A 19,545-nucleotide genomic window follows, 5' to 3' on the forward strand; every position below is an offset into this window, starting at 1 on the left:
TACTCCATTTCCAAATATGACAAATAGGTTGAAAAGGAGACAGCCATGTATTAAAGGCAGTTCTCAATCCTCAAGCAGGGCCTTGTCTTCTAGCTATCTCAAGATCATCAGTGATTTTGGTCTATGGAATTGAGGCTTCTTAGGCACCCACTTAGCTTCAAAATCGAACATATGTCACTCGGCTGAGCATCCAACTTTGGCTCAGGTCATGATCTCACGGTTTGTGAGTTCGAGCCCCGCGTCAGGCTCTGTGCTGACAGCTCAGAGCCTGGAGCCTGTCTTCGGATTCTGTGTCTCCTTCTTTCTCTGACCCTCCCCTGCTCATGCTCTCTCTCTTTCTCTCGCAAAAGCGGATAGAACATTAAAAAAAAAAATCAAAATTGAGCATATGTTGGGACGCCTGGGTGGCCCAGATGGTTGAGCATCCGACTCTTGATTTCAGCATGATCCTAGGGTTGTGGGACTGAACCCCATGGCAGGCTCCACACTGAAAATGGAGCCTGCTTGGGATTCTCTCTCTCTCTGCCCTTCTCCCCTGCTCACACTCTCTTTATCTCTCTCTCTATCTCTAAAAACAAACAAAAAATCTAGCATATGTGCACTAGGTAGAAATAACCATGCATTCAGGGCTCCTAAAGTTTTCATATTTTTGCCAGCCCCTCAAGACATCCAGTCTTTGTTGGTTACTACTTCCCTCAGTAGAGTTCCTTTATGTGGGCCAACATCAATCACCTCAGAAAGACTTTACTCTCCCCAGACTTTTAGTTTACTTAAATTGCTTTGCTTACATAGCTTTTCTATGTCTTTAAAATATATTCTTCCTAATTTATCTGCTTTTTATTTGTTATTGTAGCAGAAATGGTATTGTCTCATGGCCTACTATATCTTAGTTCGAAACAGAAGCGTCCAAGTAGGTGAGTGATTTCTTGATTCTGTTCCCTCCTTCTCTGAGAGCCTTTTACTTTCTCCTCAGTTACATTTTGAAGACTGCATACTTTCTGTTATTCCTCAGTTTTTAGTAGCCTGAGGAATGGTGGAGGCAGAAGTAGTGTTCAGCTGAGGAGACAGTCTGAAAACATTTCTGGGTTCTACGCTCTCTCCTAAGAGTTTATTATACATTATATGTACTATAAGAAAGTTCACTCTCTCTACTTAGACTATAACTCATTCAAATGGAAAGGGATCATTTAGATAATTTCCCCAGTTCACTATGTAACACTAGAGGTTTCATTTGTGTTAAGTGTATAAGTTCCAGGGTTGTTTTTTACATTTTAACCACATTACTATCTAGTTGCCACTTCTACTATTCCTCTGAAAAGGAGAAAAAAAATTTTTTTTCAGTTTGAGAAATAATTGTGATAATTCTCAGAATTTGTCAGCTGACTAGTGTAATATGTGGGGACTTGAGCCATATTAAGTTGCTAAGTCATGCTGTGCGTCTTCACTCTGAAATTTTCCGTTTCTTTCCTTAGCCATCGTATTTTAAGTTATTGGATCTAATTGCATTTTTCTTTTTGTTTGCTCTTGGTGAAGGTTTTTGCTAGCTGTTACTATTTTATAGTCATTTTGAGGGGAGAGAAATTCTATGAGTTAAACTCAATCTACCATTTTAATCTGGATAGACTCAGAGGTTTGTAACACTCTAAAGTTTAAAGTTGGAGGTTTAGGTTAAGAATTTTCTAACAGTATGAGCACTGGACTACCTGGCTGCTTATGAAGGTACCAGAGTTACAGCCAGTCTATTTTTCACACTACCTGAGGCCTACTTTTCACTGCTCTGGCTACTCCACATTTTAAAGATCCAGTATTTTCCTGATCAGCTCACTTAAGTTATGAAATCAGTTAATGCTGATGATTATGTATGTACTATTATACATCTGTGTGACATACATTCAATATGGGCAAAAACATTAGACTTAAAATAAGGAAAAGACCTGTACATGTGACTTTTCAGTTGTGCCTGATGTGCAGAAATCTGTTAAACCAAGCTGAAAGGAATAAAATTAATTAATTTACAGGGATATAAGGAGGGAAACCTTTTGAGAAAGAGGTGTGAGGATACTTGTCTGAACTACTTGGAACTGGGGGTTACAATGGGAAGCTTCTCAATAGCTTCCTATCAAAACCATGTAGTTTCAGAAGAACCTTCTGCTTTCTATTGAAGGGGAACTTATTTGACTGGCATGGACAAGTTTCTAAAAGCAATCGTAGGAAATAAAACTCAAAGACTTAAAATGAATATGGTTTTACAAGATTCTGTGATTAGAGGCATGTCTATTTTTATTTACAAATGAGGAAACTAAAATCTAAGATAAGTTAATTTGCTCCAAATAATAATGACATGGATATTTCAATTTATTATCATCTATGACATCAAAATTCTAAGTTCCCTAATATTTTCTACTTTTGAAGTGCTCTTTCCAAGACACTATTTCAAGGGTAGATCATATATTGTTTCCATGACTAGAAAAAGAACTATATGCCAAAAGAGCAAAAGTTACAGAATAACAGGTAATAAGCTGTTAAACTGCTTTTCCATAGTTACTTAGTAGTAAATATTTGTAACATTTGTGCTATTCCAACAAAATACTGTACCTGGCTATGGTTCAGCTATATACCTGGCTAAACCAATTACTTTCACACCTTGCTTTTTTACAGTATATTTATCATAAACAATTCCTCCCCCTCTCTATTGCCATCTGGTTTCAGAGCTATGTAGACTAAGCTCCACTATTAGGTAACAGAAATAATGTGATTTTAATTTCATTAGTATTTACCCATGGCTTTGCACATGGTACAAAAGATGTCATAGTAGTTATGAAATCTTAGATAAAGTATTTTCTCAAGATTTTGGTTTCCATATCTATAAATGAGACTGGATTAGACAATCTCTCCTCTACTTCCCAAACTTTCTAAGTTTGTATATAAATTTTATAGTAATTAGCTGACTTACCAATTTCTAAAAAAAGAAACAAAAAAGACTTTTCATTCTTCAGATAGACTTCTTCATTTTGATTTACTTAGTTCTAATAAAATATCCCAATGATCTTTAAATGAAAATATTAAAGTCTGTCAGTATCCATAGCAGGTAAAAAAATTAAAGAATGTATACATTACATTTCTGTTTCTAATCAAGTCCAAAGAACGGACTTTTTTTGTTGTTGTTTAAAATCTTATGCCTTGACTACAAGTACTTAAGTACTATAACAAAAGGTTGACAAATTTTATCCACAGAAAAATCATATAAAACTCTCTGATGTCGTCTACACGTATTAAGTACTAACAACTAACAGTAACCAAAAGAAAGACAAGACTTATTAATATAAACTAAATGGGTTTTGAGTATGTAGAAAAAACCGATAACTAAAACTTTTGTGAACTGGGACTAACTTTCCAAATGGGAATATAAACAGCATACAAATTAGAGTTCCTCAAGTTGTATCAAGATGAATAACTGTTTGATAATTTAAGGTTAATTGTAAATTTGACATGAAAATTTTGTTGCATAAATGAATGAATTCCCAACCACAGAAGCATATCTAGCACGTAGTAGATACTCAACAAATGTATGCTAAATGAGTTAGGACCGGTTTCTTTTTGAAAAATAAGACCAAGAAAATTTTAAACACTTAAAAAATGCATTACTCGCTACTTATAGACACTAGCATCTAAAATGAGGTCAGGAAAACTTAGTTCAAACCAAATAAAGATATAAGGAATAGCTCTAGTCAATAAACAGTATGAAATGTCCTCCATGTCTCAATCTACAATTAATTATATTGTGTCGTAATATCTGCAGGCAGGAAAAAATGGAATATATAGTCTCTTGGGATTCAGTTTAAAATCTGAGTAATAATGAATGCCTGAGTGTCTCAGTTAGTTGAGCACCTGACTCTTAATTTCAGCTCAGGTCGTGATTTCACAGTTCATGACATCAAGCCCCACATTGGGTTCTGCACAGAGCCTGCTCAAAATTCTCTTTTTTTCTCTCTCTCTGACCGTCCTGTCTTGTTCTCTCTCTCAAAATAAATAAACATTAAGAAAAATAACAAATAAAATGTGAGTAATGTAAATGAGAAAACCATGTCTTCTTCGTTTTCCCCTTCATTCACTGAACAGACATTTATTGAACACTTAGAAGAGCAAGTGCTTATTCCTTTCCTTCTTTTAGGTCCAGCATATAGAATAAGCCAAAGAACAATTAGCCAAGATTGTATAAAAGGAAAGTTTCTGTATGTCAATGTCTTAACTCATTTTCCATTTAATTCCTATTGTTCCATGTATAATTATAATATCCAGATCAGATTTCTATATTTATATCTTCTACCAAAAGATTTTTTTAATCATTTTTATGACAGTACATTGAACTGTACCTTAGTTTTTTTCTCTTGCACTGACTTATGGATGCGTTCTCTTAGGGGTTTCACTGATGAATTAATCACTTGTATGGGAGATCTATGTGCAAAAAAAGCAAAAATTTATAAACAAAGAAGGTTTTAAACTTGTTTTTGCTCCTCTCCATCCCAAAGCAATAATGAAATAAAGACAACTTAATTTAGTTGTTTATAATATTATATAAAAGTGTCAGTATTACTGTTGAAAGTTCTAAGTATTAATAATTTGCTAAGTTAACTAATACAGGCACTACATATCTGAGTTTCTGATCTATGTAAGGTACTGTGTAAGATATTATGAAGGACAGAAAGTGATTCATTCATTGCCCTGAATTCAGGCATCCTGAAGCCTAAAGTAAAGGAAATAAGACATCCATACAACTAAAATTTAAAATAAAAAAGGACAAGTGCCATAGCAGGGGAATTCAAGAGAAAAATACAGTTTAGAAATAGGACGGTCAAAGAAGGCACAATGGAGAAAGAAACACTGGAGCTTTGGAGCCAGACAAACCTGGATTCCTCAATAAATTCCTTTCTGGCTTAATAGAGCCAGAGTCATAACCTCTTTAACTCAAAAGACTGTTATATAAGAATAAAGAATAGTCTATTCTAAGAAACACTCGTTTATAACCTTACATTGACTTATATTCATACACCACATTGTCCTTAATTTTATCATTTCAATGCAGACCACTAAAAATTCACTTTACCAAGAACTGGTACTTGCCTGCACAATGACAATTGCAAATACTAAGGTAACTATAAACAAATGAAGTATGTTTGGCCACTATGAAAGAGGAGGAAAAAACAAAGATTAGCAATCAGATAAAACACTATGGTTATGGTTATATTTACTCACTATATTTTTCAAAATCATCTAAAACTTAATGCTTTAATATAGATTGGTAGATTTTGTTTGGCAAGGAAAATATATTCATGGACTATGATTCTGAGATAACTCTATATTTTATATTACCCATTGTTTCAGATTTCTCCTACTAAATAAAAGAGTGAAAAATCAAAAAATATATTTGGCCACATGACTGAGAAAAACACCTCTTTAAAATGGATGTAGGGATTAATTTTGTTAAAAAAAATTCTATAAACACAAAATAACTTTATGAAAATGGTAGAATTGAATCTGAGAAAATAATCATTTATGATTTTACCTAAAAAGCAAACTGTGCTGAAAAGAAGGTAAGAGAAGAGAAAAATAAAGATTCATTTTCTTTATAATTTTTTCAAAAATTGTTGATACATTTTCATTGTTAGGAAAATATTTGGACACTTTTGAGGTAGAATATGGAAGAATTATATCATAATGTAAAAGATAATTATTGAAAGCTGGTGAAAAGGGTTTAAATAAATTGGAGGACAACACTGAATGACAGACCATTGTAAAATTTCTCTTTAAAGGGAAGAGAAAAATAGAAGAAATCAAACAATACAATGACTTTGTAAAGTTTCTCCACAATGTACTAAATACAATTTAAAATCATTGCTCTAAAGTTTTACATGTTTCTATAAATGAATGTTCATTAATGAAAAACATCACCAACTTATTCAATGTTTGACCTAGTTGTTAAAACTAGAGCATATCAATGTCTTGCACAGAATATCAACACTAATTTAGTAAGTGTTTTTCTTCATAATGTGAGGAAGAACCAAAAGATGCCAATTCCAGTTTAAGTTTGGTATATATGCTCTCTTTGGTTCTCATGAAAAACAGCACAATCCTTAGAGGGTGTAGACACCTTAGGTTTTGGAGCAAGACACTTCTACTGCTTGCTTAACTGTGCTCTCTTAAGCAAATTACTTAATCTTTTTCTCTCTCAAGTGTCTAATTCTTCACTTATAAAGTGAGAATATTATTGAAAGAGGTTGTTATGAGAGCTGAGATAATGTAAGTGAAAGCGGTTAGCAAAGTTCCCGACACACATGACAAAGAAAATAGGTATTTCCGAAGTAAAAAACAAGCACAAAAAAATAAAAAACAAAACAAAACTACCTGTCATACTCTCAGAAGATACTATGTGTCTCTCTCTATATATAACTTTCTCACATCCAAATGTTCGATCTCCCTTTAACTTTTGTCTTCTCCCTTCACACTTTTGTGTAGTCTACAAGTTTCTTACCAGAGCATGTGTTTTTTACTTAATGAAGTGTTCTTTCAAACATTCCTTTTATAGCCTAGAGATAACATTCATATACATATAACTTCTACATTACTTACCTAAAAAGTGTAAGAACAGAAATTCCATTATGATGAACTGTGTTTTCATCATCATATAAAAGCTCTGCTTTGTTTTTGGTAGGCAAACTGGCTGCTTCCTCATCCAAAAGAACTAGTAAAATTTTCACAGTATCTCTGCCACAGTATGCAGTGCCATGGTTTATGGCATAAGATTTTGGCTACAGCAAAAAATAATATTAAGTAAATGTAATAATCGAAGTTGGGTCAATCAGCCATTCTCTTCCATTTCTCATGCCACTGTTCTCCTCTTCTTATAGTTCAAGTAATAAAAGAATCAGCCATGGGAAATGGCTTTAAAGCATATATATTTCTCCCTCAAGTCATACTAAAATCAATCTTAACACCTTCCAGAAGCACAAAAGAATATAGAAAATAGTATCATCAGGGAAGACATTGGTTCTGAACAAAATAACATCCCAGGCTTTAAGTCAGAAAATTTAGTAACTATCTAGCTATGTGACCCCAGCCTCATGACTTAACTCCTTGTGTATTTTTCTTTTTTATACCAAAGAGAGATGGGGTTCTGTTGATCTGAATACCAACCCCACAGATGGCCATAAAGATGTATTCAAATGCAAAAAATAAAAATCAGTTGACATTCATTCACTCAGTAATCCACTGATAAGAACATAGCAAGTCCCAAGCAGTGTTTGAAGCTAAGGCTACAAAGGTAAAAGCCACTGCCTCAAGGAACCCAGTCTTCTAAACAAAATAAGTAAGTAACCAACAGGTGCACTATAAAGTACTAAGTGCTATATATTTTTTCATGTTTATTTTTGAGGGGGAAGGAGAGAGAGAGACAGAAAAGGAGAGATAAAATGCACACATGCAAGCAGCTGAAGGGCAGAGAGGGAGAGAGAAGACCAAGCAGGCTCCACAGCTGTCAGCACAGAGCCCGCCACGGGGCTCGTAGGAGCTTGATCTCAGGAACCATGAGATCATGATCTGAGCTGAAATCAAGAGTTGGATGAGGCTTAACCAACTGAGCCACCCAGGCACACCCTTATGTGCTATTTCTAACAGAAGGTATACATGGTACAATAGGAGCACATAAAAGGTAGTGAACAATTTACTCAGGAATCAAAGATGGCTTCATGGAGGAGGAGACACATAGGGGTAGGAGAGATATTAGTACTTTCAAGAACCAGGTAACGATATGGCTGAAGAACAGAATAACAGAGGGAGAGTTATGCAGGATGAACCTAGGAAAGCTTTATATATCTGGCAAAGAAATTATAAGTCAGTCTGTTACATAGTTAAAATCTTTTGCTTTATTAAGCAAGGACATCAATGATTCTATTTAGATTTTAGAAAAATGGGGGTGCCTGGGTGGCTCAGTCAGTTAAGCATCTGACTTAGGCTCAGGTCGTGATCTCACAGTTTGTGGGTTCGAGACTCGCATTGGGCTCTGTGCTGACAGCTAGCTCAGAGCCTGGAGCCTGCTTCAGATTCTGTGTGTGTCTCTCTCTCTGACCCTCCCCTGCTCACACTGTCTCTCTTTCTCTCTCTCTCAGAAATAAATTTTTTAAAAAATTAAAAAAAAAAGATTTTAGAAAAATGATGGTAATGTATCAAATATATTCCAGGGTAAGAAGGTTACAAAGTCTGGAGATAGGAACACAAATTAAGAGACTGTAATAGTCCACCTTGGAAAAGGAGAAGGTAGTAGCAGTGAACTAAGATAGTAACAGTGGAGATAAAGAAAAAAGCAGATTAAAAGAGGAGAGCTAGAAAAACTTAGTGACTAGACAGAATAAGGGAAAATATATGATAATACAACATTATATATGGATACATGTAAACACAAACTGAAGATATTTCTAGCTGGGTTTGATACCAACTTACTAGTAGTAGGTGCCTTATTCTGGGAAAGTTCTTTAGCCCTGCTGTGTGCTTCAGTTAAATCACTGGTAAAATAGGGGTAATGACAGTGCCCAACCCATATGGTATGGTGGACATTGTGCCTAAATATCAAAGTCACCCTGAGACCTCGGTTGTGGTGCGGCTATAATCAGCTTCCATCAACATGGTGTTGGCCTCCTTTCTCTACTTGGCTTGACCAAACCTTCCTGTATAGCTGCACTAGAATCTTAACAAATTGCTTATCACAATAATGACTGCTATCACACTGTATGTGCCTCTCACAATAATATGTGCTTAACACAGATTTTTCATTGGTACCAGTGAGAAGTCCACATTGTTTAATGTTAACTCACTAAGAATTATTGGGCAGTATTTTTCAAAGATTTCTGATTTGGCTGAAAACATAAAATTAAGAATCAGGTTGGATCTTTAGTTGTTGTGACAGGAAATAGGAGAGACTGGTGCTCTTAATTACTTGAGTTGTGACAGTTCCTGACTTAGACGTATAGTAATAACCTGGATGTCATTTGAGCCAAGCTAGTCACAGAAGGTGTTAACATACATGAGACACATGGAGCAACAACCCAGAATCTCCCCTATGTCCCACCTTTAAGTTAATCTAAAAACATGCATTTTTATAGAAAAATAATTGAAAATGGTTCTATGAATAAACAGATGAATAAAATACAAGCAAAAGTCTTTCCTCATGCTCTGATTATTAGAGTCACACCTAATGAAAAGGGGCTTTTGTTGCTTGAATAACTGCAACAAATAGATTATAACACATGACCCAAAATTCTTTTCTAGAGCTGAAAACATGGTAAAAAAAATTCTCCTATAACACTATAGTTATTGCACCATACAGTGTTTGATTCCCTATGTTAAAACAACAACAACAAGAAGAAACAGATAAATACTCGGGGAATATATAGCTACAAGATTTTTAAGTATAGGAGAAATTCCTAATATTTGCAGTAGGCTGGTAAGAGGTAGAAAAGAACACATCATAAAGATTTAAAAATTCTAATGAAGAAAAATAAACTGAATAGAAAACATTTCTCTTGCTGTTCTACAGAGAACCTAGTATAAGGATCAGAACCTGAGAAACCTGGCTTTTATTTTATATTTGAATGGGAAAATAATGGTTTCATAAGAATAATTATTGAAAAACATTACAAAATACCGTAATGTCCATTATGAATTATAAACTTCTAGTGCTACAAGGGATAGTGAAGATTATCCAATGCCTTCTTTAACAAACACAGACAACTGGCCCAAAGATGTTATGATTTACTCAAGTTGGACATAATCCTATATAATTCTATTGAGAAACTTAAATTTTCAACATCTTATAACACAGGAAACACATTCTTCTGACTTAAGTAGCAACAGTAAACCATTTCTATAACAAGTAGATGCGATAATGTTTTGTACAGAAGGATAATGAAAAATAAAAAGCTCATTACCCGTGCAGGACTGATGTCAGTGGTACTAAGAGCTACATCTCCTTGTTGAGAATTGATAATATTTTTAATCCTCAAATCCAAATCCTGAGTGACTTCCTCTACTGCTTTACAAAAAGGATCCCTGCTGTTTTGGCCTTTAATCAGCTGCATCTTTATCACTGAGAGTATCCGACCCCCTGCAATGCTGAAAATAGAAATAAGATCACCTTTATAATAGTATTAGAAATGACAATATGCTTATAAGCTTGAAAATATACTTCTCAGAGTTAATCAACACTTTCCAAAAAATAGGACACTGGTCTTATAAATCAAACTAACACAATTAAGAAAAGGATGAGAACCATGAGAAACAAAATTTACAAGTTTTTCTAAAAGCAAGTCATTTCAATAAAGTAAGTTACTTCTTGATTTGAAAGCTGAAGGGCAATATTTTAGTTAAATATGATATATAATAACAGTTTCAGATACAGTTATACATACATAATAAACTTAAAAATATGTATGCTTAGATACAAGGTAATAGAAACACTACCTCTCAATTTATACCTAGAATCCTACATTACTTTAATCTTAAAAATTCATTCACTAAGTATTATTACTCTTAAATCACAGATGAGAAAATTGCATCTCAAAAAGGTTAAATAGCTTGTCCAAGAACACAGTGTCTGAGCTAGGAAGGAGGTAGTGAGGACTGACCTGAAGCATGGTATTGCATTCTAATATGAGAACTGTTATCATGTGGAAGGGGAAATTAAGCTAGTTAATACCGATCTAAAGCAAACCAGAGACTGGACCAACTATGTCCAATAGACAAGTGTTTAAAAAACCTGAAATCAATTATTTCTTTATACTAAGCCTGAGCCTGAATGAATTTAGGTTGCAGTTCCTGCTCTAGAAGCCTGACCTAAAAAAATGTGAGAAATATATAGGAAGAAGGAGTTTGATCTATTACAAGGAAGAAATTAGAGGTGTCCAACAATAGAAGAGGGCTTTTTAAGTCAGGAGATCTCCATTCCTGGAGATATCCCTGGGAAGGTTGTGCAGTGCTAAAGGAGAAGGTTGTATGGCCTGGGTATAAAGTCAGAATACCTGAGCACAAGAAAGCACCTCTCCTACCCCCTTCTACCTTGGGTATTCTGTTTAACTTTTCTGTGACCTTTTTTTTTTTAATGTTTATTTGAGAGAGAGGGAGAGTGGGTGCCTGCGCACATGCAAAGAGAAGAGGTGCAGAGAGAGAAAGAGAGAGAAACCCAAGCAGGCTCAACTCTCAGTGCAGAGCCTGACACAGGGCTCAATCCCAAGAACCATAAGATCATGACCTGAGCCAAAATCAAGAGTTGGAAACTTAATCCACTGAGCCATCCAGGCGCCCCAAACTTTTCTGTGACTTTTATAGTAGCATAAAGGAAATTATGAATTAAAGTTCTAATCCACATTGCCTTATTGCCAGGTTTTATGTTTTAGGGAAGAAGTCAGTTTTCCTAAGAAACACTGGAAATATGATTGTTTACAATCAAACAGCTGGTCCAAATACAGAAAGAAAGTTATATGAAAATTGCAGAAACACTTAAATGTATGATTAGACCAGTGTCTTCCAAATTTGCCTGATTATCAGAATCATATTCAACATTTGTTTAAAAAATCAACTTCAGATCCCACCTTATTGAATCATAAACTGCAGAGAAGAGTACTGAATAGTTGTATTGTTTTAAAAGTACCACAGGTGATTCTAACAACTATATAAGCTTGGGAAACATTTCAATTAAAAGAAAGAAAAAGCTCCTTGAGAAAGGAACAATGCTAATCTTTATACTACCAGTTTATACTCAGCACAAAGAAGTGACTGATACGTTAATTAAATAAATGACCACTATCACACACAACAGTAAGAAGTTTTTAATAGTAAGACAAAAGATACATATTTTATGATTATTCATATAATTTGTTATACAAAAGTACTTCGGGGCTTTCTGCTTTCCACTTACACTCTGGCAGACTAAATACCCTGGGGGGACATCTCACAGAGTTTGGCAGGAATGGGGGAAATCTCTAAATACCACTTAATCTCTCCCCCCAAAAAAGGAACAGACAAGAGCTGGAGTAGAAAGTTGGGAGCTATAAATGGGAGGCAATCAGAATGAATGGGTTTTCCTGGAGGCAAAAATCTCTAGCAGTACTTTGATCAGGACACAAAGCCTTAGGTGGGAGAGGGCAACCAGAGAATTTCACACTGAGTCTGAACCTTCTGAGGGAACTAGTATAGCTTTTACTTTATGTATTTTTTACTTTTGAAGCTCTTTTTTTTTTTTAATATTTTATTTATTTCTGAGAGAGAGAGAGANTGGGTTCAAGCCCGGCTCAGGATCTGTGCTGACAGCTAGCTCAGAGCCTGGAGCCTGTTTGGGATTCTGTGTTTCCCTCTCTCTCTGACCCTCCCCTGCTCACGCTGTCTCTCTCTTTCCGAAATTAAACCATTAAAAGTTGTGTCATAAACTTGAAATACATAATTTTAAATATTGGAACAACAGAGAACTAATTTATGTAACCTGAAACCCCTAATTTAAGATATTTTTCAGGAAAGTACATGCATTTTATAGTGGCACCTACTGGCAAAATGTAGAAATACAACCAAAATATAGCTAAGATGGCCTGATGAAAAGTTGGCAGTGGGGAGGGAAGCGTGAGAATCAATTCTTTCATTTCTTCCCTATTCACCATCCTCCCTTTGATACAAAGATTACTATATTTCCCTACCACTTCCACCCTATTATACTCAGTTACAAGGTTAAATACATTTTTAACTCTAAGTTTTAAGGTTGAGAGACAGGCGAGAGGAAGGTACAAGCAGGAGTTAGAGCATTTAGAATTTGTATATCATACTGAGGTTTCTGGAGTCTTATCCTGTACCTAATATGAAATCAGTGAAGGATTTTAATCATGGGAGTAACATTTGTTGTTTTACAAAGACCACTGGCAGTAGTGAGGACAACAGGATGGGGCAACTCAAGACTGGAGGCAGTAAGAACAATTCAGAGAGAAGTGAAGAAGTTCAGGCAAGAAACGATAAAAATCTGAAAACAGACTTTCCATAAAAAATGGAAATAAGATAGTAGCTATAGTAATAGAGATGAGAAGAAAGAATATAAAAAATGTTAAGTAAGAAGAATTAATGGGTTTTGGTGGCAGAAGGGATAGGGAAAGTGAAAAAAAAGTTTAGGATATGTTCCAGATTTCTGCTTAGGTAGTTGAGAAAGAGGCTTCAACAAGTTGGGTTACTTTAGAAAGAGAAAAAGGTTTGCAGATAAAGATGAAGACTTAGTTTGGGACATGTTAAGTTTTAGTTGCCTTTATGGTCACAACCTATAGACAAAGATGTATTTTTGAAATTCAGGAAAGAGGTTTGAATCCCACTGAAATACAGATTTAGAATTTGCATATATGCAGTCCTAGGAGTAGATGGAAAATAAGACAATGGAATCTCAGAAATATGGGGAAAAGGGTTCTAAGAGAAAATGATCAAAGTTAAGGACTTTTTGAGTCCAAAAAGACCATATCAACTAGATCAGAAGTGATCTTTGGCAGAATAGCTTCAATAGAGTGGAACGGCAAATGACTGTCAGTCAATTAAGTACAGACAAGTAAATAAATATTGAGTGTTTACTCTGTGCCAGAAACCATGTTAACTCTAAGGGATATTAGTGAAGAAAATCACTAAAACCCTCACAGAGTTAACAGTCTGGTGAGAAATACATATTAAGTCATTAGAATTGGGAAATGGAATAAAGAATAGCATTTTGTTTTTTCAAGAATCTCAGGAAGGAGGGGCACCTGGGTGGCTCAGTTGGTTGAGCATCTGACTTCGGCTCAGGTCATAATTCACAATCTGTGTGGGTTCGAGCCCCACGTCGGGCTCTGTGCTGACAGCTTGAAGCCTGGAGCTTGCTTCTGATTCTGTGTCTCCCTCTCTCTCTCTGCCCCTCCCTTGCTTGTGCTCTGTCTCTCTGCTTCTCAAAAATAAATAAACATTAAAAAAAAAAAAAAAGAATTTCAGGAAGGAGAAGGAAGTGACAAAAACAGAAAATGGTTTGTTGTTTTTTCTTATAATCTTTATGGACTGCGGCAAAAATACTAGTAGGAGTTGAAATTATAAGACAAAATGAATAACCAATGAAACAATGCCCCAATAGGCTAGTCATTATTATCTGTAGGAAGTATCCTCCCTTCTCCCCATCTGGGCTTCATATCATACCCATTCTCCATGTCTGTCTAACTCTTTCAAGTTCATACTTCAAGAGTAAGCTGAACTGTAACAGTCACCCAGGTAAGCATTCCAGACCCTTTTATCCCTGGCTCCCACAATTAGGTCAATTGTCCTTTCCTCTGTACACATCCTTTTATTACTGCATAAATAGGATATATGGCTTTAGCTTTTAATAGTTTTTTTTTTTAAATTAGGAAATGAAGACATACTTAATATATACAAATATCACCATAAAGAAAAAATAAAGATTGCTTAGGGGGACTGTTTAGACACTCACATAAATATACCCACTACTTGAACACCTACTTCTTCTTCAGTGTCTTCTCAAGAACATAGAGTGAATTACTCACTGTTGCAAGATAGGATATCCACAATAACTCAGTGATATGTTAAAGAATTTAAGTCTATTCTATTCTCTCATCCTAAATGCCTCTAAAATGTACTTCTATCCTGTAGATAACTTATCCAAACCAGAAATTCCTCCAAAGGGAATGTAATTATAACAAACTACACTGGATTGAATGTATGCATTTATGTCTGCTCCCTCCTAAAGCTGCAGAGAAATGACAGAAATGCAAATGTTTTAAATCCACGAAGAAAAAGAATGAAAGAGGAGACAATAGTGGATGACAGCAGAGACATATAACGAAAGGAATGAAAGATGAAAAGCAGATGGACATGTGGTAGCTGATTACTCAGCACAGAGAAAGCTAAAACATATGTAACTGCTAAAAGAGATTCCAATAAGAAGCAACTCTAGAAATTCTCAGAAATTGAATTCAATACTGAAGGCTATGATAAAGGGGTTGCAAATAAGAAAGCTGGTTGACAGTCTACATCAGAACGCCAAAATCTCCTCTCCTATTCTAAGTAGTCAAGCCAGTGCACTTATCCCCGCTCAGCATAAAAAGCAAGATTACTCTGAACAAAGTAAGCTAGATAGGCTCTAGACCTCGAGGCAGTGGGGACTGAAAACGGGGACTGAGTAAAAGTCTATAGACTGAACTGGATCAACTCCTATCCTACTTCAAATCCCAGAATGTTACTAGACAAGCTAGTAATTACTAGCTAGATTATTACTAGAATCTCAGAATAATACTAGACTGGCTAGACTTAGAGCTTTCCAAAAGAGACCTAAGGATGCAACTGTGGAAATTTTGGGGTAAGTCCTAAAGAAAAGACCTTTAGTTACCAATATTTGGAGAATCCCCAACAACGGAACTAACTGGCTACCAGGCTATAAAGAAATCCACTGTGCAGAGCTACTAATCAGCTCTATAGGGTCTCATTCTTAAATATGATGAAAGGGCTATTCAGAATCACCATACATTTTAGGAACACCTCTAACATTAAAGAGGGCAAAACAAACAAAAAGAAAACATTCAACTTAGATAACAACAAAGACAATCCAAGATGCAGACAAAAATAATCTTAAAAAATTAATACTTTCAGATAAATAAAACATGATATAAGGTCACATTCAATAAAATGAGAGAATGCAATAAAAATATTTGTCTCCTGTTTCTCTCAGAAAGCCATGTGCACAAAATAAGGGGTCTACCAATTAAAAATAAAGTCATGAGATTCAGAAAACAAGGCAGAAGCAAAGAAAATTCATAAGGTAATGAAACTTCATAGTTACCACTGTGAAATAGAACTAACAAGAAAAAGTACACACTGAATGAAGAAGATAGTGCATTCTCCAGAAGGAATGTCTTCAAGGGCAAAACCCAGAAATTGTATGGTTTTGTGGAAAGCTTGATAAAAATTTGATAATAAATATATAGGAAGTAAAGCAAAAGAAAAAAGTAGATATTAACTCTAGAAAAAACCCCCAAAAATTTGTACATGAAAGGAAGTATAATCACAGCATATCACATACCTTAGGTATAGGGAGTATTTACAGTAATAAAAAAAATTCTAAAATGTAACTTAAGCTGAAATTGTGGTATAGCTACATTAGAAGGACGAACAAAGTTGTGCGTGTCTGTGTGCCTATCAGGAAGGAGAAGACAGAAAAGGGGAGACTGGGAGGTTGGTGAGGAACTTAAAAATGGGTAGGAAGTTAATAATGTCTAAAATTGAAAAAACATAGCTTCATGAAAATTTCATTTAAATGAGGTAAATATAAAAGCAAAAAACTTAGAGTCAATTCATCTGTAGAGAACTATTTTACTGTAAGTCTATATACCACTTGACTTTAACAAAACATACCTATATCTGCTTTGCTAAAAATAAAATATTTTTTAAAAATTAGCTGCAAACTCAGAAGAAACAGCCAGCCAATATATTTGAAAGTTCAGAAGATATCACTGATATTGACGATAAGTCATATTCAAAAAACCTTTTCCAAATTTACTTCCTTGTAACAGATATCCATAAAAAAGACACAAAAAGGATGTAATTCAGAATAAAATCCTGACAAAAAAATTCTTCTTGGAATCTTATGATGAAAAGAAGTTTCATGAAATAAGACACAGAGATTAAGGGGTTCAAGGATCAGAAGTGAGTTCAGATCCCATCTTTGCTACTTAAATAACAATGTGACTGAGGTAAATTACTTAGTCCCAGTACTTCAGTTTCTTCCTCTCTGAATTGGATGTTTATATAGTACCCATAATGGAAGGCTGTTGTAATGATCAAATTATAACCCCCATAAAAAGCTGAGTATAATGCCTGACACATAAAAAGTGTTTAATAAATACCAGCTCTTTTTATTAGTACTATGCTAAAGTATACCAACCAAATTGACAGTAATCTACCATGATTGCTAACATATACAATGTATTTCTGTTCCACCAAATTGCTCTCAAAATTACTAATCCAATATGCATATATTATAAATGAGATTCTATCAGATAAGAAGATATTACTTCCAATATAATGTAAAAACAAATTCCAGATGAACCAAAGATTTACATCCAAGAAAAGAAAAAAAAGTAGCAGGAAGTAGAAGCTAGATTTCATCATATCTCTGTCAATTTCCTTACTCATTCCAGGTATAAGTTTCTTTTATTGCTAAATAAAAATTTTAAAGAAATGATCTATTCAGTCATGTCCAGTCCTCAAAAATCTATTTCTTCCAGAAAAAGACAAAACAGACAATTTGAACATGCCATCTGACTTGGGCAAAATTTTTAGAATCAAAGACAGGCAGAAACTTAGGGGGACAGGCCATGAGGTTATAATTTACTCATCTAGATATTTTGTTTCTTCTCCCCACTGTTTTGTTAGATGCTTGGTCATTTCAATAGCTCCTATATTCAAATCTACTTCTGATTTTGTAAGTTTTAAAGCTAGATTAGTAACAAACATTTGTTAACTTATGAAAAGTCATTACCTTGGATTTGGTATTTCTCCAAGAATCTCATCTAATTTGTCAATGAAGTTAATAAAATTAGACAATCCTTTTACATGTGCCCTTAAAGGATCTGATGGTGATGGTGCATATCCTTTCCCTCCAAGCTCTAGTGTCCTAATAAATGATGTGGCCACCTATGAATTAAAACAAATGATTTAATGTTTAAATGCTTCATGATTTAATGAGTTAAAAATAAAACTTTATGAACCTAAGTACATTTATATTATTTCTGGATATAGAGATAAACACTTTTTACAATTCAGGTCACTTTCAGAAGTAAATAATTAAAGAAACAGATGCCATGCAGAATTCATGCCAGCAAGGGTGATAACAATGCAAGTGGAGACTGAGGAGCCTAGTTAGGCAACCAACTAAGAGCATAAGAATATATTCATAAGAGAATATCACTGACTAGAATATTAGTATACAAATATTTTCTTATATAGATTGAACTGGAATTCTTATATGGATCAAAAGGGTTTTTAAGTAACAACTATGTTGATTTATTCAAGGCAATTGATTCAACTCTTCCAAACCTTATTTATAAACTAAACACTTAAACTAAATAATCACTAAGTCCTATCTAGCTTTCACATTTTAGGATTATTTAATCATGTGTAGTTCAAAAGATTTATCTTTACAATGATAAAATTATGTATACGATGGCTATACTTAAGAGCATTTCCATCAAAGATCAAATGTTCTAAAGCTGTATTTTCCAAAGTAAATCCTAAGACAAATTCTATGAAATTTCAGAAATTTGGAAAAAAGTTCCAAGGATAAATAACTTAGAAACAACAGATTAAATAAGATGGTTAATTTAAGCATATTTCTTAATGGTAGGACTACTCAGAGCTTTTGATATATAAACATCCAATAAAGGTATATACTATTTCCAAACTTTTTGCCCTTGGAAACATTTATTCAAGGGGCATTTAACAGGCACTTTTGCCTTTGGAAATATTTATTCAAGGAGAATTTAACAGGACTACAGAACACGTGAAACAGTGCTTTAGAGATATTCTCCCTTGTCAAATTTGAAGAATATGGTAATAAATAAAAGTACTACAGATTTTCAAAACAAAGGAAGAACATATATTCACAGTTTAAAAGTTGTTTTATCATAAGAATTCTATATTAAGAATTCTATATTAATGTACATATATCCACTGTTCATTAATAGTCTTTTAAAACATCCTGAAAATGTAATATGTCCATACCAAAAAGATAGACATCTTTTTTGCTTGAGCAGCATGTTTCAAGTCAGTGAAGGCTTCTCGTCCAAGTCCTCTATCAGGAATATTAAGAATATGAGCCAGAGCCAGGTCATTCTTTGAATTCACTAGCAGGCTTAAATATGAGTAGATAATTTTCCTTGCTAGTAACTGCACCTGTACAACAAAATATTATTTTATTGAAGTTGTTCTGAATCAATAATATTTTTAAATATGCAGTAAAAATACTTATGACCATCCAATAACAATATATCATTCAACTCTTTGGGAAAAGAGAACTGTCATAAAACAAAAGTTTGATTTGGACAATTGATTCTTGATCATGAAACCAACTTGCCACCAGTGAGCATCTATGAGCAAACAACAATTATCGTAATTGTTGAAAATGTCTCTTAAAAAATGATATAAAAAGATAAAGTCCAAAGTCTGTATTTCTGATAAGGCTGGATCTCTTTCCCCTACACACAATTGTCACTAAATAACAAGGAGTAATGATGCCCCCTGAAGCTTAGGGAATGGGCCAACTGGCAGTATTGGTTCTTTACCCATATAGGGCTAGATATAGGCTGAAGTTTAAAGGTTAAATTCAGAGGGAAATTATTAGATACTGGCTTTGACAATACCAAATAACCAAGTAAGTATTACAATCAAGAGATTCAAGCAAATGTAAACAAAAAAATAATAATAAGTAGCTGATGTTGACATTAACTG

The 19,545-nt window shown here is 34.3% G+C and overlaps 1 protein-coding gene across 1 annotated transcript in view; it reads right to left on the bottom strand.

Annotated features, from left to right (window-relative positions):
- Positions 1-19,545, bottom strand: part of PARPBP (PARP1 binding protein) — a 56,447-nt gene that overhangs the window by 8,500 nt on the left and 28,402 nt on the right. The window contains exons 5-9 of the mRNA XM_077772207.1: positions 18,820-18,990; positions 17,579-17,733; positions 9,978-10,161; positions 6,628-6,806; positions 4,374-4,455 (exon numbers count right to left, since the gene is read on the bottom strand). Coding sequence (XP_077628333.1) covers positions 4,374-4,455; positions 6,628-6,806; positions 9,978-10,161; positions 17,579-17,733; positions 18,820-18,990 — 771 coding nt within the window. The remainder of the gene's footprint in view (positions 1-4,373; positions 4,456-6,627; positions 6,807-9,977; positions 10,162-17,578; positions 17,734-18,819; positions 18,991-19,545) is intronic.

The sequence above is a fragment of the Crocuta crocuta genome, unplaced genomic scaffold (assembly GCF_008692635.1).
Source record: "Crocuta crocuta isolate KB4526 unplaced genomic scaffold, BGI_CrCroc_1.0 scaffold216, whole genome shotgun sequence".
NCBI classification, from domain to species: domain Eukaryota; kingdom Metazoa; phylum Chordata; class Mammalia; order Carnivora; family Hyaenidae; genus Crocuta; species Crocuta crocuta.